The sequence below is a fragment of the Scyliorhinus torazame genome, chromosome 1 (genome assembly GCF_047496885.1).
Source record: "Scyliorhinus torazame isolate Kashiwa2021f chromosome 1, sScyTor2.1, whole genome shotgun sequence".
Classification (NCBI taxonomy): domain Eukaryota; kingdom Metazoa; phylum Chordata; class Chondrichthyes; order Carcharhiniformes; family Scyliorhinidae; genus Scyliorhinus; species Scyliorhinus torazame.
Window position 1 is genome coordinate 31,619,763 of NC_092707.1, and position 26,297 is coordinate 31,646,059.

The following is a 26,297-nucleotide window of genomic DNA, read 5'->3' on the forward strand; positions in this document are numbered from 1 at the left end:
ACTTTGTTTCTTTTCTTAGTAACCGATGATTCACTAAAATCTTCTGTTCAATTGAAACACGCACACACGCACACACACACACACACAGCCCCCCCCCCCCCTCTCTCTCACTCCCTCCCAGCAGCTTGATCAGCTGCATAAAGTAAGGGATCTGCACAGCACACAAGCGTCTGACAGGAAGTCTGCTGCTGAAGAGTACTGCAACCCTGCAGCGTCTCCCCACATTAAACTCCAAGCTAATGAAAACAATCTGGTGAGGAGAGAGAGAGAGAGAGAGAGAGAGGAGAGACCCCACAAGCCTAATTCCTAACCGATGGCTTGAGGGAATTAATCGCAAGATAATTGGCGAGAGGGAGCCTTTGCGAGAGTGTAGAACGTCAAAGAGTGACAAGAACTTTAAAAACTCCTTCCAACTTTGTCCTTCATTTCCAAGATTTCTCCCGCACCAAAGCCCCTCACTGCGGAGACGTTTATTTTATTTCAAACGAAAGGTCAACAGGGTAAGTCGAAGTTATTTTTTTTGTCTGAATTGCTATGAGCTACGGCCGAAAGGATTTTTTCCCCCACACACTTATGTCCTTGCTGTCCTGAAAGATACAGCTGCAACAAGTAGCTTCTCAGCTATGTGATGCAGATTACTGTGAAGGTAGTCTTAATTTCAATTGTGAGCTTCCAGTTCAAGAGGAAAAATTCCTAATATCTCTGCAGAGTTTGCCTTCTCCCCTTTTCCTGACCTCTCTCTCGCCTCGTCATCCCATCCTCGGCCCCCCCAATCTTGACCAATTGTTCTTCACTGAAATATCCCTTACTGTTCTTAGCTTTCAACTTAAAACATGTGCTGTGGAATAATAATTGTTAAGAGGGATTCCCTGAGTCGGTGAAACAAAAGACTGTGACTGGTAGAAATCTGAAATGAATATTGAAATCGCTGAAAGTGTATTCAGCACATTAAAAATATAACGTAATTTCTTTTTAGGTTTGTGCCTCATTTACTTGGCACCGTAAATGCAACTCTTTCTTTCCTCCACTTATCCAGTCACCGCAGAATTTCCTTACATTTTCTTTACTCTCACTTTCTCTTCAATGTGTTTTCTCTTTGTCCACATATTTCTATGCTCCTCTTTTTTCTCCTCGCTCACTCTTTTTGCTCTGTTGCATTGATCTCATGCTTTGCTTCTGGCAATCTCAGTCTGATTTGCCACTTATAGTCTGCTTCTCTCTCTTTCTCGCTCTTTCTCTCTCTCTCTCTCTCTCTAGCTCTCTCACTTCTACCCACTACTTCTTGAATTTCTCGCTCCTCTTTCCCGACACCAGGTTTCTCCTCTTTTTTTGTGTATTCTGGTCTCTTTCTGTCTCTATCTGCAGGGATAAACACACCTGACCATTGCAGCTATGCTAGCACAACAGAACCAAAACGGTGACTATTGGCAGGCATTAGGGAGCATCGTAACTTGTCCAGAAGACGCTGACAATCCACTTGACCCCACCTGCCAGTTGCATGGACAATACTGTGCAGAAAGCAGAAAAATATTACATCGTAGCTACTCCATGGCACTGTATCTAAACTCATGGCCAACAACTTGACTCAAAAGTCATAACAGTCAGGACCTTCACAGACTATCTTACAGGAACAACTGTTTGACGCAGATTCATGTGAAAGGAGACTCAGTGGACAGTGCTGAGAAATACAGTTTCTACCTTGAACCAAGGTCTCTCTTGAGTACCAGTGACTCGGTGTTTTGTTTAACCATTCAAGGGCTGATTGGTGGGATGAGGGGAACGTGGTCTAAGTTTCAGGGTTAAATCATCTCTTGGCCAAATTTCAAGGGAGACGGTGTCACAGCGGTAATGTGACTAGCAAACCAGTGGCTAATGCTCAGCGGATCAGGGTTCAAGCCGCACCATAGCAGCGGGTGGAATTAAAATTCAACTAATCAAATTTGGAATTGAAAACTAGTCTCGGGAACGGTGACCATAAAACTATTGATTGTTGTAAAATCCCATCTGGATTAACTAACCTTCTTCTGGGAAGGAAATCTGCTGCCCGAACATGGCCATGCCTAGATGTGACTCCAAATTCCCAGCAATGCGGTTTGCTATTGCCCTCGGGAATGGCCTAATAAGCCACTCAATTCAAGGGAAAATAGGGATGGGCACTAAATGCCGGCCTTGCCAATTTACCCACATCCCTGAGAAAATACATTTTTAAAAATTGAGAATACTTTCAGATTGTTGTTTAGTTGGAGGATGCAAACTTTTTTTGGGGGCGTCCCAATTTTCAAAGAGTTTGTTTTCTTGGTTTTCCATCCACCCTCCTGGTTGAGGGAGGCCTGGAGTTAATCACCCGGAGGAGGTGGTGTCTCCCTCGCTGGGTTTTATTCCTTCCTCTGGAGAAGATCCTGACCTCCTTTTGCCACCTCCTGCCAATTTGCATGGACAAGACTGTGAAGTTGGTGAGTGGGATCCTGAAGAATAATGTTGCATTTTAACCACTTAATTTGATTGTGCCAGACCTTCTGCTGCCGACCACCAGCCCATTTAATTGTCGCAAAATACTGCACCTTTCTGATATTTCCATTAATACGTTGCTGATTCTCAGTCTGCAGGATTCCATACAAATTAGGAGCAGGAGTAGACCACTCGGACCTTCGAGCCTGCTTCAAGTAGATCATGGCTGTACTGTTTTAACCTCAACCCCACATTCCTGCCTACCCCCCCGAAAAAAACTTTCAGCACCCCCCCATCTTGTTAATTACGAATCTATCTCGCTCTGCCTTAAAAATACTGAAAGACTCTGTTCCCACTGCCTTTTGAGGGAGAATGTGCCAAAGTCTCATGTCCCTTTGCGAGAAATAATTTCTCCTCATTTCTGTCTTAAATGAGCAACTCCTTAATTTTAAACAGTGACCCCCTCGTTCTTGATTCTCCCACGAGAGGAAATATCCTCTCCACGCTTCCCCATTGAATGGTGCCTCCTCCATAAAGTACTGACAGCACGTGTACAGCAATCCACTGCCTATGCTGCTCTGTCAGGTTGCTGGAGTTATCCTGTGGATGCTCTCTGTTCCCTCTGATTTCTATAACTCTCCTCTTCTCTCAACACCGAGACATCTTTCCCTCATACTCAAAATTATGTAGTTCGCCTCAACCCAGGCTATGAATAGCAGCCCCTGACTCCAAATCTGTGCCTTTCACACATCTGTTCCTTGCAATGCATAACCAGATAATCGATTATAAAACCTCAACTTCCCAGTGAATGGGATATTGCCTCACGGTGGCACAGATGTTCGCACTGCTGCCTCACAGCGCCAGGGACTGGGTTCAATTTCTGCCTCGTGTGACTGTGTGGAGTTTGCATGTTCTCCCGTGTCTGCATGGGTTTCCTCCCACAGTCCAAAGATGGGCAGGTTAGGTGGATTGGCCAGGCTAGATTGCCTGTTAGTGTCCAGGGATGCGCAGGTTAGGTGGGGTCACGGGGACAGGGCGGGGGAGTGGGCCTAGGTAGGGTGCCCATTCAGTCAGTGCTTACTTGATGGGCCAAATGGCTTCCTTCAGCACTGTAGGAATTCTATGGTTATCCATGATCCCAGGCGAGTTCTTCTCTAGACTATTTTTTGCCAATTACCTCCAATCTTCTGTAGTTCTGGCTAATTTACCAGGATGCTGCCTGGTTTGCAGGATAGGTCTTATGAGGAAAGGTTGAGGGAGCTAGGGCTTTTTTCTTTGGAGCGGAGGAGGATGAGAGGCGAAGTAATAGAGGTTTATAAGATAATGAGGGGGATAGATAGAGTGGACGTTCAGAGACTATTTCCTCAGATGGATGTAGCTGTTACAAGGGGGCATAACTATAAGATTCAGGGTGGGAGATATAGGAGGGATGTCCGAGGTAGGTTCTTTACTCAGAGAGTGGTTAGGGTGCAGAATGGATTGCCTGCTGTGATAGTGGAGTCGGACACTTTAGGAACTTTCAAGTGGTCATTGGATAGACACATGGAGCTCACCAGAATGACAGGGAGTGGGATAGCTTGATCTTGGTTTCGGACAATGCTAGGCACAACATCGAGGGCCGAAGGGCCTGTCCTGCGCTGTACTATTCTATGTTCTGTATTTGCTGGGTTTTCGCAGGCGCTGGTATATTCCCATCCGTCACAGAATCACACAATACTGAAGGAGGCTATTCGGCCCGTTGAGCCTGTGCTGGCTCTTTAAAAGAGCTTTCCAATTAGTCCCACATCCCCTTCTCTTTCCCCACGGGCGTGAGACTGTTTTCTCTTTTAAAGTTATTGTTGAATCTGCTTCCACCACTCTTTCAGGCAATGCCCTCCAAATCATAACAACTGGCGCTAGGAGAAACAATTCTCCTCGTCTCTTCTCTGGCTCTTCTGCCAGGATATTTTCCCAAGCAGCTATTCCAGCGAGCCAAGACAATGGAAATTAGCAGGTTAGGTGACCATGGGAAACAATACAACCAAGCTGAATCTGGTGCGCCACGCAATGTTCACTGCTATACACTTTCCAGCAGTACGCACTCTTATCAGGGAATAATCCACCAGTTCAGTTGCTGAAATAGAACACTTGATTCTCTTCCCAAACTGTATTTCTAAATTCCCTGTCCCTATGTTGCCTCTGGATAATTTTTCTTTTTTTACATTTAGAGTACCCAATTATTTTTTTCCAATTAAGGGGCAATTTAGCGCGGCCAATCCACCCAACCTGCACATCGTTTGGGTTGTGGGGGTGAAACCCACGCACACACGGGGAAAATGTGCGAACTCCACGCGGACAGTGACCAGGGCCGGGATCCAGCCCGGGTCCTCAGCACCGTAGGTAGCAGTGCTAAACACTGCTCCACCGAGCCGCCCACCTCTGAATAATTATAACCTTGCAGATGTATCACGTGTGCATACTGTGAAGTGATAATGGCCACCTCATGCAAAGTTAAGTGTGCCACATTCCGGATAATGCAGGCATGTGCTAGCGATGTTTATGTCTATTTAATGCGAGATTTTGATTTTCTCCCTTCCTATTCTTGGTTCCCTGCACCATTCATGGTTCCTCAGCTGAGGAGGGAACCAAACAATTCTGGGAGTGGTGCGGCTGTCTGACAAGGACATGCCTGTGAGAGATGCCCAAGAAGGTTATTCTATTTTCCCCTCTACCCCCATCCCAGAACAATACCTGCAAGCTGTGTGGAGAATCTGGGCTGTGAATCCTGTAAACCTGTGACCCGATCCCTCGCAGCAATGCTCGTAAAAGATTAAAAACACTTTCCTTGACTTCTGGTTGCGGCTATGCCTAGGGAGGTCGCACTTTCGGCAGCTCCCGCCGGGAACGGACTTTTGGGCTCTTCAGAGGGGCCCCAACGGCAATTGTTCAATGGCTTCCAGTGTGGGAAGGTGACAGCAAGGTCCCCCCGACATTATATGGATTGGACCAGGAGTGGAGCGGTTAAAAAAGTGATCCTGGTGCAGCAAAAAGTGCGAGGGAGGAAAAGCAAGATGGCGGCGGGTGGAGACCAAGCAGCATGGGCGCAGTGGTCGCAGGAGCAGCAGGAGTTTCTTAAACGCTGCTTTGAGGAGCTGAAGACAGAAATGCTGGTGCCAATGAAGGCGGCAATTGGGAAGCTTGTGGAGACCCAGAAGGCCCAAGGGGCGGCGATCCAGGAGGTGCGGTAAAAAGCTTCGGAGAACGAGGACGAGATCTTGGGCCTGGCGGTGAAGGTGGAGGCACACGATGCGCTGCACAAGAGGTGGGCGGAAAAATTCGAGGTCCTGGAGAATAGGTCGAGGAGGAAGAATCTTTGGATTCTGGGTCTCCCTGAAGGAGTGGAGGGGCCCGATGCCAGGGCATATATGAGCACGATGCTCAATTCGCTGATGGGCGTGGGAGCTTTCCCGAGGCCCCTGGAGCTGGATGGAGCTCATCGGGTCCTGGCAAGGAGACCCAAGGCCAACGAGCCGCCAAGGGCTGTAATGGTGAGGTTCCACCGCTTTGTGGACAGAGAGTGGGCCCAAGATGGGCCAAAAAAGAGCGGAGCAGCAGGTGGGAGAACACGGAGATCCAAATCTACCAGGACTGGAGTGCGGAGGTGGCTAAGAAGAGAGCTGGTTTCAATCGGGCTAAGGCGGTTCTCCATTGGAAGGGCTGAAGTTCGGGATGCTGCAGCCAGCGCGATTGTGGGTCACGTTGCGAAATCGGCACCACTATTTTGAAACGCCTGATGAGGCATGGAACTTTATACAGACTGAAAAGTTGGACTCAAATTGAGGGTTGGTCGTGGGGGGATGTTTACTGTGTTTACCGCGTTTGGGGAATGTTCTCTTGGTTTGAGTGCTGGGTGGGGATGGGTGAGTGGATTTGATGTGGGGGCTGTGGGAGAGTGTGGGCGTCGGTGTTGGAGGGGCAGGGCCCCACGGAGGAAGAGGGGGGGTGGAGGCCCAGGGATGGGGAGTTGGGGTAAAGCCGCAAAAAGGAGCTGCGCCAGAGGGGGCGGGGCTGGCTCAGGAAAGCGCAGGCTTTTTCCCGCGTTAGGGAAGGATGGGGGCGGGGCCGGGGGGAGGAAGGGCGGTGCTGGAGAGGAGTGCACACTGACTGCCAAGGGGTGGGGGGGATTCCCACACTGGGGGTCGATGGAATGGCGGGAGAGGCCGGGGTCAGCAGGAGTCAGCTGACTTACGGGAGTGTCATGGGGGGAGCAAAATGGCTAGATGAGGATCTAGCGGGGAGGAGGGGGGAACTGGGTTGCTGCTGCATTGGCCAAAAGGGAACTGGAAGTAGGAGAGGTAGTCGGGGCGGGGGTCCGCCGCCTTGGGGGACTGGAGGGTGCGGGAGGCGCGGGCATATGGCTGGCCTAGAAAAGGAGATGGCTAGTCGGCAAGGGGGGGGGGGGGAGGGGGGGGAGTAGCCCCCCAATCCGGCTGATAACTTGGAATGTGAGGGGCCTGAACGGGCCGGTCAAGAGGGTCCAGGTGTTCGCGCACTTAAAGGGACTGAAGGCGGACGTGGTCATGCTCCAGGAGACACATCTGAAGGTGGCAGATCAGGTTAGGCTGAGAAAGGGATGGGTAGGGCCGGTCGTTCATTCAGGGCTGGATGCGAAGAACAGAGGGGTTGCAATACTGGTGGGGAAGCGGGTGTCATTCGAGGCACTGAATATTGTAGCGGATAATGGAGGTCGATATGTGATGGTGAGTGGTAGGTTGCAGGGGGTGCGGGTGGTACTGGTGAACGTATATGTCCTGAATTGGGATGATGCCGGATTTATAAAACGCATGTTGGGTCGGATTCCGGATCTGGAGGTAGGAAGCTTGATAATGGGGGGGGGGGGGGAACTTCAACACGGTGCTGGACCCAGCACTGGACCGGTCTAGGTCCAGGACGGGTAAGTGGCCGGCTGCGGCCAAGGTGCTCAGGGGGTTTATGGACCAGATGGGGGGCGTGGATCCATGGAGGTTTGCCAGGCCGCTGGCCAGGGAATTTTCCTTCTTTTCCCACGTCCATAGAGCCGACTCCCGGATAGATTTTTTCATTTTGAGAAGGGCGCTAATCCCGAAAGTGGAGGTAACGGAATATTTGACCATTGTCATCTCGGACAATGCCCGCATTGGGTGGAGCTGGAGTTGGGGGAGGAGAGGGACCAGCGCCCGCTGTGGCGCCTCGATGTGGGACTGTTGGCGGATGAGGGGGTGTGCGGGCGGGTGTATTGAAAGATATTTGGAGGCCAACGACAACGGGGAGGTGCAGGTGGGGGTAGTATGGGAGGCGTTGAAGGCGGTGGTCAGGGGAGAGCTAATCTCCATTAGGGCCCACAGGGAGAAGAGAGAGGGGAGGGAGAGGGAGAGGTTGGTGGGGGAGATTCTAAGGGTAGACAGGAGGTATGTAGAGGCCCCCGAGGAGGGGCTACTCAGGGAGCGACGGAACCTCCAGACGGAATTCAACCTGTTGATCACAGGGAAAGCAGAGGCACAGTAGAGGAAAGCGCAGGGGGCGATGTATGAGTATGGGGAGAAGGTGAGTCGGATGCTGGCACATCAGCTTCGTAAGAGGGAGGCAGCGGGGGAGATTGGTGGAGTTAAGAATAGAGGGGGAATACGGTGCGGAGTGCGGTGAGAATAAACAAGGTATTTAGGGACTTCTATGGGCATCTGTACAGGTCTGAGCCCCCAGCGGGGGAGGAGGGGATGCGACGATTCCTAGATCAGCTGAGGTTACCGAGGGTGGAGGAGGAGCAGGTGGCTGGTTTGGGGGCGCCGATTGGGCTGGAGGAACTGGTTAAAGGATTGGGGAGCATACAGGCAGGGTAGGCCCCGGGGCCGGATGGGTTCCCGGTTGAATTTTACAGGAAATATGTGGACCTGCTGGGCCCGTTGTTAGTGAGGACTTTTAATAAGACGAGGGAGGAGGGGACCTTGCCCCCGATAATGTCCAGGGCGCTGATTTCTTTGATTTTGAAACGGGCAAGGATCCATTGTAATGTGAGTCGTATAGACCGACCTCGCTCCTCAATGTTGACGCTAAGTTGCTGGCGAAGATGCTGGCTACGAGAATTGAGGACTGTGTCCCGGGGGTGATTCATGAGGACCAGACGGGATTTGTGAAGGGTAGGCAGCTAAATACAAATGTGCGGAGGCTCCTCAATGTGATTATGATGCCCTCGGTGGAAGGGAAAGCGGAGGTAGTGGCAGCTATGGACGCGGAGAAGGCCTTTGATCGGGTGGAGTGGGAGTATCTTTGGGAAGTGTTGAGGAGGTTTGGGTTCGGGGAGGGGTTCATCAGTTGGGTCAGGCTGCTATATAGAGCCCCAGTGGCGAGTGTGGCTACGAACCGGTGGAGGTCGGAGTACTTTCGGCTGTACCGGGGGACGAGGCAGGGGTGCCCCTTATCCCCCTTGTTGTTTGCACTGGCAATTGAGCCACTGACCATGGCACTGAAGGAGTCCAGGAAATGGAGGAGATTGGTCCGGGGGGGAGGAACACCGGGTGTCGCTGTATGCGGACGATCTGTTGCTGTATGTGGCGGATCCAATGGATGGGATGGCGGAGGTCATGCGGATTCTTAGGAGGTTTGGGGACTTTTCGGGGTATAAACTCAGCGTAGGGAAGAGTGAACTCTTTGTGGTGCATTCAGGGGACCAGGGAAGGGGGATAGACGAGCTACCGCTGAAGAGGGTGGAAAGGAGCTTTCGGTACCTAGGGATCCAAGTAGCTAGGAGTTGGGGGGCCCTGCACAAGCTCAATTTGACGCGGTTGGTGGAGCAGATGGAGGAGGATTTTAAAAGATGGGATATACTGCCACTCTCACTAGCGGGTAGGGTGCAGTCGGTCAAAATGACTGTCCTCCCGAGGTTTCTCTTTGTATTCCAGTGCCTTCCCATTATGATCCCCAAGGCCTTTTTCAAACGGGTAAGCAGGAGCATCATGGGATTTGTGTGGGCGAATAAGACCCCGAGGGTAAAGAGGGTGTTTCTGGAGCGTAGCAGGGACAGGGGGGGGCTGGCGCTGCCGAATTTGTGTGGCTATAATTGGGCAGCCAAAATGGCGATGATCCGTAAGTGGGTAATGGAGGGAGAGGGGGCGGCGTGGAAGAGGCTAGAGATGGCGTCCTGTGTGGGCACGAGCCTGAGGGCACTGGTGACGGCACCGTTGCCGCTCCCGCCAACAAGGTACACCATGAGTCCGGTGGTGGCGGCGACGCTGAAGATCTGGGGGCAGTGGAGGCGACACAGGGGCGAGGTGGGAGCCTCGGTTTGGTCCCCGATTCGGGAGAACCATCGGTTCGTCCCAGGAAGGATAGACGGGGGGTTTCGGAGCTGGCATCGGGCAGGGATTAGAAGAATGGGGGACCTGTTCATCGATGGGACGTTTGCGAGCCTAGGGGCGCCGGAGGTGAAGTTTGGGCTACCCCCGGGAAATGCTTTCAGGTACATGCAAGTGAGGGCATTTGTGAGGCGGCAGGTGAGGGAATTCCCGCTGCTTCCAGCACATGGGATTCAGGACAGGGTGACTTCGGGTGTATGGGTTGGAGAAGGCAAGGTTTTGGTGATTTACCAGGAGCTGAAGGAAGAGGAGGAGGCCTCGGTGGAAGAGTTAAAGGGCAAGTGGGAGGAAGAGCTTGCGGAGGAGATAGATGAGGGTCTGTGGGCTGATGCCCTGAGTAGGGTTAATTCTTCCTCCTCTTGCGCCAGGCTCAGCCTAATACAGTTCAAAGTTACTCACAGAGTGCATATGACAGGGGCGAGGTTGAGTAGGTTCTTTGGAGTGGAGGACAGATGTGGGAGGTGCTCGGGGAGCCCGGCAAATCACGTCCATATGTTCTGGTCATGCCCAGCGCTGGATGGGTTTTGGAGGGGTCTTGCGAGGACTATGTCCAAGGTGGTGAAAGTCCAGGTCAAGCCGAGTTGGGGGTTGGCATTATTTGGGGTATCGGATGAGCCGGGAGTGCAGGAGGCGAAAGAGGCCGGTATTCTGGCCTTTGCGTCCCTGGTAGCCTGGCGGAGGATTTAGTTACTGTGGAAAGATGCGAAGCCCCATAGTGTGGAAGCTTGGATCAATGACATGGCAGGGTTCATCAAGCTGGAGAGGATAAAGTTTGCCTTGCGAGGGTCTGTGCAGGGGTTCCTCAGGCGGTGGCAACCGTTCCTAGACTATCTCGCGGAGCGTTAGGAGGAGGTCAGCAGCAGCCCAGGGGCGGGGGGGGGGGGGGGGGGGGGGGAGGGAGGGGGGGGTTCCTTTGGAGTGGCGTTTGTGTTTAGGTGGGGGGGTTTCCCTATTTGTGTTTTCTACTGTTATATGGGGGGTTATTGTATTTGGGTGAAATCCAATGTACAATTTCTGCTTGTTGTGTTTTTGTTTCTTTCTCTTGTTGGGGGGGGGGGGGGTTTATTGAAAATTTGTTGAAAAATTTGAACAAATGTATATATTTTTTAAAAACACTTTCCTTGCTCAATGTTGAGACTCTTCCCTCTCATTCCATTGGGATCGGTTTTCTGATCAGACCCCATCTGCTAATGCACAGTCAATCTCACTTGACCAATCTCCAGGCAATACTGAGGAATTGCTTGAAGAGCATAAGACCTAGGAGCAGGAGTAGGCCACCTGGCCCCTCGAGCCTGCTCCGCCATTCAGTGAGTTCATGGCTGATCTTTTGTGGACTCAGCTCCACTTTCCGGCCTGAACCCCATAACCCTTAATCCCTTTATTCTTCAAAAAACTATCTATCTTTATCTTCAACATTTAATGAAGGAGCCTCAACTGCTTCACTTAAAGGATTGTTTGTGAGGGAAACATTTGTAGGGTTGGGGGAAGGAGCAAGGATGTGGAGCTAATTGAATAGTTCTTAGAAGGAGCCAGCAGGCACACAATGGACCGAGTGGCCTCTATCTGTGTAGTAAGATTCTATGAGTCTTAGTTGTTCATCAGCTACGGTTATAAAAACACTTGATTCTAATCCTCATGCTTTAACTCGAGATCCTCCTATTCCAAATATAACTCTATGATGGGCTGATGGATACATTTAAAAGGTCGTGCCTACCTAAAGTAAGTGACCGTACCCGAGAATCAAATTTTTACAAAGACAATTACAAATGCTGCTGATATTCTAATGTATACTCAGCCATTGCAAAACCTCTTGGGATAATTAAAGTATTTGCTAAAACCTTATGACCACACCGTAGATGAAGAGCCAGATAACTAACGGTGCACCACTGTCATCACTTGGTGAAATGGTTCAGTAGGAAGCGGTGGTGAGGAGGGTGACACTGCTGTTCACTACTGGGCTGTTGATCTGCTCAACAAATTGCACTTTCAATCGAGTCGATCGTCATAGGAAAACAAGTTAAAATTGCAAGTTAAGTTGCTTAAAATAAATCTCACATCTTATTTCCCTCAAGCTGATTTCAGACTCTCGCTTAGCGATGAGATGAAAACGATAGACAGGATTTTGTACTCTGCTGCTTTTATTCTTGGTATATCCTGTGCAGGTAGAAACAAAGAGCGGCGTTACACTCATGTGGGTTACTTAGCAAAACCCTTTCTGCAGCCTGTGAAATAGTAGTGTCCCACTGCAGTCCATTTCCCCGCAGAGCCAATTTAATATGATTTCTCTCCTATTCCCAGTCACTGATCTCCCATTTCTAGGCTCACCTGTTTATTTAGGTTCCTTTGTCAGGGCACAAGTCAAACAAATGTTCTCGACAATTGTTTTGTGTATTTTTATCCTTCATTAATTGTTATCTTCAGCCTGTGCATGTGCTGCCCATCTTCATAGAACCCCAACAGTGCAGAAGGAGGCCATTCGGCCCATCGGGTCTGCACACGGCCCTCTGAAAGAGCACCCTGCCTAGGCCGACGCCCCCACCCTAATCCCAGAAACCCAATCACCCCACCTAACATTTTGGACACTAAGGAGCAATTTAGCATGGCCAATCCATCTAACCTGCAAATCTTTGGACATCTTTAATGTCACTTCTCTCCCATCCTCTCCCGGCACGGTGGCACAGTGTTTAGCACTGCTGCCTCACGGTGCCAGGGACCCGGGTTCAATTCCGGCCTCGGGTGGCTGTTGTGTGGAGTTTGCACTTTCTCCCCGTGTCTGCGTGGGTTTCCTCCGGGTGCTCCGGTTTCCTCCCACAGTCCAAAGATGTGCAGGTCAGGTGGATTGGCAATGATAAATTGTCCCTCAGTGTTCAAAAGGTTCGGTGGAGATATTGGGTTTCGGGGTAGGGCGGCGGAGTGGGCCGAGGTAATGTGCTCTTTCAGAGGGTCGGTCCAGACCCGATGGACCAAATGGCCTCCGACTTCACTGTAGGGATTTTATGAAAAGCTAATAGTATGAGAGGGGAATTGAATACAAAGTATGTTTCAGTTGTACAGGGCACTACATCTGGACGACTCTATACAGTATTGGTCACCTTATTTAAAGATGGATGTAAGTGTGTTGGAAGCAATTCAGAGAAGGTTTACAAATTAATACCTGGAATGGGTGAGTTTTCGTATGAGGAAAGGTTGCACAGGCTGGGTTTGTATCTGCTGGAGTTTAGAAGAGTAGGAGGTGGCTTGATTGAAACATGTCAGATCCTGAGGGGTCCTGGCAGGGCGGATGTGGGGACGTCGTTTCCTCTTGTGGGAAAATTTGGAACTGGGGTCACTACTTGAAAATAAGAGGTCACCCAATCAAAACAAGAGTTGAGGTGAAATGTTTTCACTCAGTGCGTCATGTGTCTTTGGAACTTTCTTCCTGAAAAGGTGGTGGAAGCGGAGTCTTTGTATATTTTTAAGGCAGAGTTAGATAGATACTTGGTAAACAAGGGGGCAATAGGTATATAGGTATGGGCAGGCGGCGGGGGGGGGGGGGGGGGGGGGGGTAGGTAGGATGGAGATTTGAGGTTGCTATCAGATCAGATATGATCTTATTAAATGGCGAATCAGGCTGAAGGGGCTGAATGATCTACTCCAGCTCCTTGTTTGCATGTTGGTAATCCCCCTCTAACCTTTTCCTTAATCTTTTGTCACTGCTTCTTTTTAGAACATAGAACAGTACAGGCCCTTCGGCCCACGATGTTGTGCCGACCATTTATCCTAATCTAAGATCAACCTAACCTACACCCCTTCAATTTACTGCTGTCCATGTGCCTGTCCAGGAGTCGCTTAAATGTCCCTAATGACTCTGACTCCACCACCTCTGCTGACAGTGCATTCCACACACCCACCACTCTCTGTGTAAAGGATCTACCCCGACATCTCCCCTATACCTTCCTCCAATCACCTTAAAATGTTATTAATATTTATTCATCCTTCTATCCCTTCTCTCATAAATGTTCCCTCACTCTCTTTCATTTATTCTATCATTGCTTCCACATCCTCTCTCTTTTTTTTTCAGTGATATAGGCTCTTCATTGATCATCACTTGCTAACTTTGGTCTCTCTCCCTCCCCATCCATCATTAATATGTTTCCTCTTATTAATACTCATCCTCTGCCCACGCTTGATCTTTTGCTCTCTCTTTCATTTGTAATTACTCCTCTACTCACTTCCTTCTTTCCGATTTCCTCTCGCATTCACTGGCTCCTTTCATTCGCTCTCTTGCTCCTATTCTTTGTCTCACTTCCTCTTACTCTCTCACACTCTCGCCGTTTCCTCTCAGTTCTTTTTATGGCTTTTTTCTCTTTCTGTTGCTCCCCCTAGATCTTGCCCTTTTCTCTCATGCTCGCTCATTCACTTCTCCTTCCTTTCCTCCCTCTCTCATTTTGTCCTTCCAACCCTCTTAACTCCCCGTTCTTAACTGTTGTGTTCTTACCCATAACTTCGTCCCGCCTTGCTCCTCCCTGTGTCTCATTTCCCGCTCTCCCTCCCATTCTGCCAATAAATGAATAAGAACCAACAGGGACTCAAAAGCTAAAATAAAGGCATTCCTGTGCAGCCTCAGAACCGCAGATTCTCACTGGGTTGCTGAGCTGGCCTCCAGTAATGCTCGGAGCCTGCATTAACTCTCCAGATTTATAGAAACATGATGACAGTTTCTGTTAAACTCATCAGGCCCTTTCTAGAAAGTGGATTTTTTTAAATTCCCAGTGCTTCAAGGACCATTGACAATCTAGAATGTGCATTTTACTAAATTACATTACTGATCATTGACTGATCATTATTTTTGTGCTTTTCATTTTCTCGTGTTAAGCCCCCCCCAAAAAAACCCACAACGAGCCTAAAAAACAGATCAAGCTTAAAAAAAAAATACCTTCACATTTGAAGCAACACCACGTTTGCTCTGGTTCCCTCAGCAGGGCTGCCCAAGGATATGAGCCATCGCACTCCATCCAAAGTCTAACATAACACAGAGCTCCTCCTGGGGGCTGACTTCCTCCAATTGGTTGCCATGTTTTTCTCTGAAGATGCTGACATGCCGGACCTGAATCCAAGTTCAGCAGATGTCCTTTGGTCTTTAACTCAAGCATCCATTCATCATGTATTGTGCCCAGTTTTGGTCCCCTTTTTTGAGGAAAGATGTAGTGGCATTGGAGGCAGTTCAGAGGAGGTTCACTAGATTGATTCCAGAGATGAGGGGCGGGATTCTCCCAACGGGAGTCTAAGTGCCGACGCCGGACTACAAACCGGAGTGTTTTACTCCGGCGCCGGCACCCGTTCCCAGACCCCTATTCTCCCCCCTCCGTGGGGCTAGCAGGGGTGTCGCGCGATTTACGGTGGTGGGGCCTCGGCGTGGCATCAGAGACCACGGAAAAGACGCGGCGCCTTGGGTCCCGCGCATGCACAGTTGGGCCGGCGCCAACTAGCACATGTGCGGTAACCTCGCGGAGCACTCCGGCCCCTCACCAACATGGGTTCTGGGGCCGGCCGCGGAAGGGAGTAGGCCTGTGGGGGGAGAGGCGGGCCCGCCGATCGGTGAGCCCCGATCGCGGGCCAGACCCCATCGGAGGCCCCCCCCCCCGGGAACGGAGCCCCCCTCCCCCCCCCACAGGCCCCCCCCCCAAGCCATCGCGACGAGTACATGGCGCCGGCGGGACTAGGCCGTTTTCACGCGGCCACTCGGCCCATCCGGGCTGGAGAATCGCCGCTCGCTGTTTGCGCCGTTTCTCCGAGCGGCCCGGTGCTGGTTTGGGGGGGGGGAGAATCGTGTGCGGGTGTCGGGGCGGCGTAGCGCGATTCACACGGCACCCCAGCGATTCTCCCACCCGGCCGGGGGGGGGGGGAGAATACCGCCCAAGGGGTTTGTCGTATCAGGAGACATTGAACAGTTTAGGCCCATACTTCAGAAGAAGGAGAGATCGAATTGAGGTGTACATGAAGCTAAACGGTGTGGATAAAGTAGACGTGGAGCTGATGCTTCCTCTTGTGGGGCATTGTAAAACGAGAGGTCATAATCTTAGAATAAGAGGTGGCGAATTTAAAACAGATTTGAAGAAAAACGACTTCTTCCCAAGGGTTGTGAATCTGTGTGATTCTCTACCCCAGAGTGCGGTGAATGCTGGGACAGTGAGTAAATTTAAGGGGGAGTTAGACAGATTTTTAATTGGCAATGGGTTGAAGCGTAATGGAGAACAGGTAGGACGGTGGAGTTGAGGCCAGGATGGGATCAGCCATGATCACTTTGAGGGTGTTAGGCTCAGGAGGCTAAATTGCCGACTCCCATTCCTGGGTCATGTGTTCTAGGGAGGAGATGCTCTGGCTGATTTCGCACTCCAGCTCTTGGTCTGTAACACTGTAGGTAGCTATGAGGAACATATCAGCCATGATAGAATGGTGGAGCAGACTCGAAGGGCCAAATGGCCTAATTCTGCTTCAATATCTTATGAACTTATGTTAAGCAGGATAGTGCGTGTTGGCAGGTCATTCAAACTTGGAGGCAAACTGAGCCCCATCTTCGTCCACTTATTCAAGTAGCAGATGCTCAACAGCAATCAGACTCAGGAACCCGATCAGGAAAGTAATAATTCAGGTTATGATGGCCTAGTGGTTATGTTACTAGACTAGTAATCAGAGACAAGGACATCCAGTGATAAGAATTCAAATCCCACCACTGTAGCTGTGAACTTAAATACTTTAATAATCTTTTTCAATTAATCAAAATCTGGAATAAAAGTCCAGCATCAGTGAAATTACCAAAACTGTTGTAATAACCCATCTGGTTCGCTAATATCCTTGAGGGAAGGAAATCGGCCATCTTTATATGGTCTGGCCTACATGTGACTTCAGGTCGACAGCAAAGTGGTTGACTCCCAACTTCCCTGTGGAATAGCCTAGCTCATCACTGCTTTAAGGAATCTCAAGAAATAAGGAATAAATCCAGATCTTGTCCACAATGCCAATGACTCTAGTAATGAATAAAAAGTCAGTGTGGTACCAAGATTTAAAAGTCAGGAAGGCCAGTCCATTGCTAGCGCTACGTTTGCTGATAAGTTGGTGTGGCTCTTGCTGTGTTAGAAATTTCCTTAGCACCTTTGGTGAAAATCAGCACTGATTGCTATACAGTAACCTCTGCTGGGAAGGATGTGTGGGACCGTCAGAGATTTAACTATGTCCGTACAAGGGTCAAGCAGTCTGATGACATTCAGGAACTTTGGTTGCTCCACTGGACTCCCACTGAAACTTTGGAGGGACCCAGGCACACCTCAGGCTGGGGAAATCCAATAGGCAGTGTAAGGGCTTAAGACGGCCATTACCAAGCCAGCCAGGTCAGAGGAGATGGGCTGGAGACAGGGATTCCAATCACCGGAGGTTGCTGCTTCAACAGATCAACATTGGAGGCCAATGCACCAAGCAAGACGATGCCCATCAGCACCAGAAGAGTGGACGTGGGCACCAACAGGAGAGTTGTAAAAAGGGAAATACATCTGAATTTAATTTCAGTAAATGTAAATGTCACCACGGTCCCAGAGAACCATAGGCTGCTCTGCCCTTTGAGAGTTGACTGGTGGTGATTCACCCGAGGATCCCCACACCTCAGGTGAGGGGCAAGGTTGAGAAGCCGGGGCCTTCATAGATAACTTCAGCCAGTGCGGGGATTGAACCCTTGCTGCTGGCGTCACTCCATATCACCGGAAAAGCACCTCGCCGCAGCGCAGCGTGGCCAGTGAAAGCCGGGAGACCCTACTCCCGGGACCGAGCCGGCTCGAAACGTCTCGCGAGATTCAACGCAAGTCATTGCAAGGGGAATCACACCCACAATGGCAGGATCGCTTTTTAGCAAACGGCATATTAGAGCGAGGCGGTAAGCCTTACTCTAATGTGCAGATTCCCGAGGTACCATAGGCTTTGGTATTCAATCTCTTCGCCTTAGGGACGTCGGACAAGCGCCGTTTGGTCCTGGTCACCACCAACTGGGACCAGGCAGAAAGGCACTCGTGGGGGTCGCCAATCAAGGGGATAGAGGCTTCCAGTTGCATGCTCTTTGGGCAGGGTGGTGCCCTGGCACTGCTGGTGCCACCTGGGTACCCTGGTGGTGCCACCTGGGTACCCTGGTGGTGCCACCTGGGTGCCAACCTGGCACTGCCAAAGTGCCCAGGTGACATTTATTGCACAAGCATTTGGGCTGGGGTTGCCCAATCGTGGCACCCTCCCATGTTGCGTTCCGGCTTTGGGGGAGGGGGTGAGGTCGGGGATTCTTTTCGTGGCCTCTGCGATGTGGTCGCCATTTAAAAATGGTGCCCTGATCTTTCGCTACAATGGGGAGTTTCGGCGAGCCGAGCTCCCCACTGTACAAAACCGGGCTATATGTGGCCTCGGCCCTGTACTCCCCTTCAGGCCCCTTATTCAAAGCGAGTCGCGTTGAATAGCTATGTTTTTCCCGGCACTGCGGGTGCCAGGAAACGCACTCTCTCGGGAACTTTGTCCCCTTTTGGAAAGATCATGCCCTATTCTCCTCTTCCCTTGCCCATCCCTTCCTGACTGCAGAGCCTCATTCTGGGCTCCAGAGAATCCCAGAACGACTTGGCCGAGTGGCTATGCTTGATGAAAGAAGTAAATGAGTGTTGGCAGTTGTTGGGCCATGGTGGAGGGTTCACCACCAAGTCTGATCCTGTCCTCACCTCACATCCACACACTGTGGGTGATCCAAAGTATTAATTTTGGACAACCTATTCTCTCACTAACCAAGGTGTGAAGAGCATGAGTGTAATTGAAGGAGATTAGCTCATTGGGCACAGAGCAAGGATTGGACCTCCTGCTTAGTGGGACCTGCTGTGCATTCGGGATCACGCTTATAACACAATTAATCATAAAAGTGTCAGAACATCAGATTGGATGGAATTCTCTCAGGTTTAAACATGAAGACCCTTAACTTTCCCACACAGCTTGAAGGGTGTGAATATATTTAAATATTGGGACTTAGGGTCTACATTTACTAAACGGTGATTAACTTCAACAAATGCAATGTCATGCACATAGGCAGAATCAATGTAAAGTTCAGAGACACTTTATGGGGAACAGAACTGAAGTCAGCGACAAAGGATCTTGGTGTCTCTGAAGGTTTGTGACTAATTCTGTGAAGCTGACACTAAAGTAAATAGCGAACTTGGCTGAATCCTCTGAACAAACAAAACATACCATTTTACCTTTGTACCAGATTTTGGTCAGGCCTCACTTAGAACAGTGTCATCAGCTCTATTCTCCTCGTTTAGTAGGTGACATTGAAACTTTGGAAAAGGCTCAGTTGAGAGCCATTGGGATTGATTCCTAGTTTAAAGCACCTTGGATACCAAGGAAGGCTTGAAAAATGTTTTTTTTGTATGAGAACCAATTTGATTGTGGACTATGAAACAATCAATGGATTGCATTCACACTGACAAATTATTACAAATGGTTGGCCATGGAGGACAATTTTCCAAGTTTTATCTATGATAAGTAGGGAGTGTCTGAATCAGGGTGCCTGTTTCAAACAGGCTAAATATCCAGCTCAACGTCCCCTCCCAATGCCTTCTTTGTGCATGGCCTGACCATTTGAATATGCAGTATTCTTAATTTTTTGCATGGTCGCACACACAAAGTGGGATCTTGTGCCCTGATCCTGTGGTGAGTTTGGTGGCAGGGGGGGCATTTAATTGGGCAAAGGGTGATGACGGGGGACCCCGTCACCTTCCCAACTCCACCTCAATTAAATCCACGGTGGAAAGGCTCCAGAGCCTTCCTGCCCCACAACCAAATGGGGCCCTTGGGTGGGAAATTAATGTCCACGAACAATCTCACCCTGCTGCTGCTGCTGGTATTAACATACTGGCGAGGGATCACCATGCTGAGCGGTGGGGGAGGAGGGGGCTGTGTTCCTCATTCAAAGTCACTCAGTGCCAGTCAGGAAGGTGGGGGAGGACAGTGAAAAACAGTCCTCTTCCCTTGTTGCTGATCCGTCTCTCTCATCTCCCACTCATACTCCATCCCGCGAGCCCCCCACCATTATTAATATATCCCTGGGTTCCACCTTGTTCAGTGATCGTGTAGGTGTAGTACCAGTAGCAGCTGCACCATTATCCCCCACCGCCACCCCACCCAGTGGAGTTGCTGAGTACAGAAAACTGATTTCTTGGTGTGTCAGGCATCCGCCCCAGGGTCTGTGCTCCCAGGGGTAGGCCCGCCACCAGCCTGTTAAGTACCTGAGTGGCACCAGATACAGTGGACCTTCACGCAAAGAGACAATGTGGGTATCTTTCCAGCCGGCGGGTGAGACATAGGGCAATGCAGAAGAAACTTTGCATCCAACCTGTGTTATGCCTCAACTGAGGAGAGCTTTATATGAAACATGGTAAAATTCTAACTGGGGGAGTATGAACAACAGCAGCAACTGGGGGACATGCAGGTCTACGATATTCAGAAACCTGGGCAATGCCAGCTGCTTTATCTCCTTCACCAAACAAATCAAAGCGGGGTTTGGAGATCACAAAACTGGCTCCAACAATGATACTGAGCCATGTGACTCATATATCACCATCTCACACTGTAACTTGTGGCTCACTTTAGCCGATACTGTACCGCGTGTCATTTCTGTAACGATGAACCTCATGGTTCAATCTCTGTCAGTAACATTGTACTGATTACTTGACTCAATTACTTGACTGATAAATATCTTGCCTTTAAATTTAAACATATTCGGTTCCTCTTTTCACTCTTCCTGACCACCAGAAGCTGCCCATGCGTGTTCATGCATGACAGGGTGCTCACTGCGGTCCCAGCTCTGTACATCCAAACTTGTACTCTCTCATGCAGGCCACGGTCTCACTGAGCCCTTTCACTTTTTGCTTGCGTGCCCACAGTTTCCATTCCATCCTGCATTCTCTTAAACACCCTCGCCATCGCAGGGGGGAATAATCTTCTCGGTTTCCAGTCCTGTGTTAAATGGCAACAATTTGTTTTTAATTAATGCTGATCATCTTCTACCACCGGTCTAACAAACTAGGAAAATGTTGCCCAGTAGCGCAGGTAAGTTCGTTGCCTAGTCTCTCAGCCTGGGTCAGGCCCAAGTCCACCCATAACTTTTGTGAATCACTGGATTGCAGTATACAAACAGAAAAATGTGGCAGCAATTTAATTGACAGGCCTGCATAACATTGTAAATTTAAGCAGATTACATCACCTCAACTCAGGTTCTTGAGATCGCTCCTAGGCATCTCTAATATGTGCAGTAGAGCACCCACACTACAATTCCCAAGACCTGGCTATTTCACCTTCACTAATCTGTCAAATTGTGTGTGTCTAGTGCTTTGAGAAAGAATTATTCCCAGCACTATTTCCTCATCAATGAATAAATCTGAACCATCTCGCCAAGAACTAGCAGCATCAGCAGAGAGATATACAACTTAATAAGAGCAGTGTTTTAATCTTGTGTTTGAGGTTCCACACACTGGTGCGACGCACAAAGGTGAGAGCTTAGATGCTGTTGCTGTCCACTTTAATAGCTGCGTGGATCTTTACTCCAGTTTCACCCAGTCAATGCCTCTCTGCAGGTATTCTTTACACTTCATTCCCAACGCAGGAGAACTACGTTTATTGGAGTATTGACACACAGACCGGAAATCACTGTTGACGATATTGATAAACCGATTCAACACATGCATAAAACAACCTCCCCATCCGCTGTCTTAAACAAACCTGACTCTTGTTAGCTCCCATTGTCTTGAAAGGAAATAAACATTGGGAGAGATGTAAAACAGGCTTTGACTTCCTTTCACCTATTTGACATCTCACCCACCGTGTCAAAATCTACCCAAGCTTTGTCTGCATATCTGCACAATTCAAATATGGGTCATTGGTAATTAAGAGGAGGAAATCTTGGCAGCACGGTGGCGAGGGCAGCAGGGTGGCGCAGTGAGTAGCACTGCTGCCTCACGGCACCGAGGTCCCAGGTTTGATCCTGGCTCTGGGTCACAGTCCGTGTGGAGTTTGCACATCCTCCCCGTGTTTGCGTGGGTTTTGCCCCCACAACGCAAAGATGTGCAGGGTAGGTGGATTGGCCATGTTTAATTGCCCCTTAATTGGAAGAAAAGAATTGGGTACTCTAAATTTATTTTTAAAAAAGGGTTGGAATTCTTTCATTGATTTTGTTTGTCCTTCTCCATCCCAGAGCGATGGAATTTCTAACTCCCGGCTCCTTCCTGTTGAGGTCATTAAATTCAATGTTTATTCTGCATCGAATCTGGGAATTCACTGGCCCCTATACTTTAGGATCCTTCCCCGGAGAAATTGGAATCGTTCCTCTCTATAGTATTTGAACAGTAATATATATTTTTTAATTCTAATCTGTTTGGTTTTTTTTCTTGATTTAAATAGATTTTGGAACTAATTGTGGAAGATAACAATGGCTGTCTTGTTGGCAATATGGTTGCTTGTCCTCACAAGTGTACGTCCGAGTGCAACAAAATCCATCAGCACCACTACCGATGTATCTGTATCATCAAACTCAGCAGAATCATCTGGCGCTCTGGAATCTGATGGCAGTACTACTGATGTGTCATTTACAAGTACCGAGATTTCAACATTTATCAGCAGTACCAACTCAATTGTCACAAATGAACCTACCACTTCAAAACCTGTCGCAGTCGGCGCTGCTATCATGGTCTTCATTCACCAGCACATGAGCTTAATCATCATCGCTGGGGTTCTCCTGATCTTACTGATTGTCATAGTGTGCACCGTGATACTGGTGAAGCAAAACTACAATGCTTCAGCCTACTACCCATCTTCATACCCCAAGAAAAAGTATGTGGATGAGCAAGACAGAGGAGGATCTGCCAAGACTTTTAACGAAATTCCTGAGAAGGTCAACGAGGAGACCAAGGAAGACGGGGAAAGCTCTTCTAAGCAACTGGAAGCAGATATACGCACAGCGACCCACAACCTCAAAAAGAAGACACCATCCAAAACTGAGGCTGATGCAGCTGAACAGGGAGAACCTTCCCAGAGCCCAGACAAGGAAGGAGGGAGCATCACATCACCAGGAGCAGGAGAAAAAGAAAGAGGAGGACAAACATCGGACACGACAGAAAACAAGGACAACAAAGCACCTGAAACGGACTGCAAGGAGGGGGGAAGTGATAAACTGTCCAACGAGAAAGAGCCAAAGGGTGGAGGAGAAGGAGATAAAAGAGGAAACAAGGAACATGATGATGAGCCGGGAAAGACTAAGGGGGCAAAGAAGAAATCGGAAAGTGGAGGGGACTCGAGCACCAACTGCAATCAACAGTCTGCAAGCGGTAAGATCGCCTCAGAGCAGGTAGCGGATACAGCTGAAACAAAAGACGTAAATAATGTTGTCAGTTCAGAGGGCCAGAAGCCAAAGGAAGTTAAGTTAGCACAACAGGGGTTTAGTGAAGCATCCAATGTTACTGAGCCCAGTGCAGATGTCAGCGACCTAGAGAAAACCCCATTGATCCCGAATCTCAATGGTGTGCCCAATGTCAGCACAGCTTTTTAACCAATAAAAGGATGAAGCAACATTAGATCAATATGGACTGTAAACAGAGGACTATTTCGATGTAACTATCTGGAATGTTTGCTCAGCTTACAAGAAAACCGCATATTTTCATTCAGATGCTTTTGAAAAAACTTTCACAAAATATTTCATCATAAAAGATATGCAGAAGAGTGATAACCAGAATTAAAGTTCCCCCCCAAAAAATGAAGTTATATAATTTCTTTTCATGCAGCATTGAAACCTTATTCTAAGCCAATGAGAATGATTCCCCATGACAATGGGGGAATGATCCAATAAATGGGAGAACCTGAAGGAGACTCCACTATCCAGCAATGCTTGAAGTTGCTCTTTGGGCAGTTTAACCACTCTGAAGGATTGAAGTCATCAGATAATTTATCAAATTTAAACCATCGTGTCCAATAGAGACTGGTTTAGCACATGGCTAAATCGCTGGCTTTGAAAGCAGACCAAGGCAGGCCAGCAGCAAGGTTCAATTCCCGTACCAGCCTCCCTGAACAGGGGCTGGAATGTGGCGACTAGGGGCTTTTCACAGTAACTTCATTTGAAGCCTACTTGTGACAATAAGCGATTTTCATTTCATTTCATTTCAACCAGATGACTCCAAATCAGAACCTCAGCCAATTGACTTGCTGCCTTTATAGAGTTTGAAATTCTTGGTCATATAGTCAATTCGTTCCCTTCTCGTGCAACTAAGATTCGGCCATCGGATTGGATATTTGAAACACCCATGTGACAACGACAAGATGCCCATGCTTTTGGGCCTACCTGAAGCAGAAGCCTCCACACCTCAAAAGCATGGGCAATTAATTGACCGCTACTGGCACACTGGGATGTAGCCGTTAAAGCTTTTCATCGTCCCCTGTAAAGTGCTAATAAGTCAACTCGAAGCAATTTGTGTACCTACAAATCCAACCTAATAAAAGATCACCCAAAGGAGCCCTATAAATGCTACCAAAGTAAAACTTTATTTTGTACGAAGAATTGATAGATGTTTTAACCCTTGCATTTCCCAGCAAGTGATTCAAATTCTAACAACCAAAAGTAATCATTTGAAAAAAAGGGTTCAAGTTTCAAATGTTTCACTGTACCTTGACCCAGCATGCTCATTCACTTAAGGTTTGAAGGAAAGAATTTCAACATGAACATTTTTTTTTTAAAGAGTTTTTGTCACACGTTGTTCAGGCAGGATCTGAACAACATTGAACGCAATCGCAGTTTTAACAGAAGGAAATTTAAAGTTTAGCAAACTAAACTGCAATATCCATATTCAATCAGGTAGCTTATTGGGCACAATTAACCTTCCATTTTAGAGGTGAACTCGCCTTTGCTTTTAGTTTTAGTGAAACGAGACACAATTTGTGAGAAATGCTTTTGAATTTTCTACGATCCGAAAGGTTAGGTTCATTGCATGTCCAGAGCTCCAGCAGGGGGGCAGAGTTTTACTAGCTCCAGAGTTAATTCAGTGCCCGCGTGGCTGGGGGGGCGGGGGCGAGACTGGATTTAACCCCCAAACCACCACTCGCCGTGCTGGCTGTGTGGGGGGGGGGGGGGTCTGTGTTTACTCAGCAGGGCGCAATCATGACAAGTTGGCCACGTTTTACACGTTGAGGAAATCCATTTTTAATTCAGCTTTTCAGAAGTTATTTTCCAAAGCTAGCGTGTGGTATTCTCGCTTCCTGGCCTTGACACGCAGATGTCAAGGGTGCGGACGGCCAGTTTTAAAAAGGACAGAGCCCCTTTTCCATGGACAGAGCTAGCCAGAGGCGGGGGCCCCTCCTTTTCTTTCTCCCTCCCCAGCCCGTAGATGTTGCAGCTTTTGCGTTGTGTGCCCCAACACAGCAAGGATTGGGGAACGGTATGAAAAGGTGGGAGGGGTTACGAATTCAAACTTGTCAGATCACGGCTGGAAGCCTGCAATAAAAGCAGACAGTGTGGGAAGTGCACAGCAGGTCGAACAACATCAGGCTAAGCGTGAGATGTCGATCATCCAAACGCTGGGTTAGCAGGCCCTGGATGTTAACCCTTTCAGACACTAAGAGGCTGCTGTGTGCAGTTTTCAAACACGATTACTGCTCCTGCCTCCTCCCTTCTTGAGGAAGTTCATGCTGATTTTAATCAGAATATTTTATGCTTGTTTTATTAATGTACAACATAAAACTACGATCACATTAATTAGCAGAGATTTTCTTCCTGATTTTTAATGATTTATCATTCCTCTGTCTGCCCTCCTCCCCTGCCCCTAATATTGGGCCGCAGCCATTCTCTAAAAGTGACCTGTAACCTGTTCCACCAACTGCAGGGGACAAGGTGAGCTCACAAGGACATCTGCAGGGCTTCACCTTTAGTGTTCCCACCCAAGGGAAGTGCCTTCGTTCAGTGTCTCTTCATATACTCCGCTGAGGAGGTGGAGAGCTCACTGGGTGGCGATGAATTCCTACCTCGCACTTTGTGCACAGCATGCCAGGACAGCCACTTATCATCACATCTTATGCTGCCTCTTTATGAAACTCTCACAAAACTGGACAATATTAAACATTCTGTTTAATGCTTTTCTGTTGAGCTCAGAGATGTAATGCAAACTTACTGCTGGCAAAAATACAATAATAAACAATTTTTAATAAAACAATGCCTTCCTCAATTTTATTCAATGAGCACTCCTGCAGATAGTGCCAGCTCTCGACTTCCTCACTCGCTGTTCTTCCTGTCTCAGTCTGAGGCAGTGAGTGTGGGCCTCAGGTGAAAGGGGTCTCATGGCCAAGCCCAATCTCTCAAACACAGAGCTGGATTCTCCGCTCTCCCAGCCACGTGTTTCTCAGCAGCGAGAGATGGCGTGCCGTTTACTGGCAGCCGGATTCTCTAGTGCCATCGGC

The 26,297-nt window shown here is 48.9% G+C and overlaps 1 protein-coding gene across 1 annotated transcript; it reads left to right on the forward strand.

The window, feature by feature from the left end:
- The first annotated feature begins 160 nt into the window (after nt 1-160).
- On the forward strand, nt 161-26,053 carry tmem119b (transmembrane protein 119b). Its single transcript, XM_072482626.1, has 2 exons — nt 161-500; nt 22,263-26,053. The coding sequence occupies exon 2, from the start codon at nt 22,291-22,293 to the stop codon at nt 23,404-23,406; it is 1,116 nt and encodes a 371-aa protein (XP_072338727.1). The 5' UTR covers nt 161-500; nt 22,263-22,290; the 3' UTR covers nt 23,407-26,053.
- The last annotated feature ends 244 nt before the right edge of the window (nt 26,054-26,297 follow it).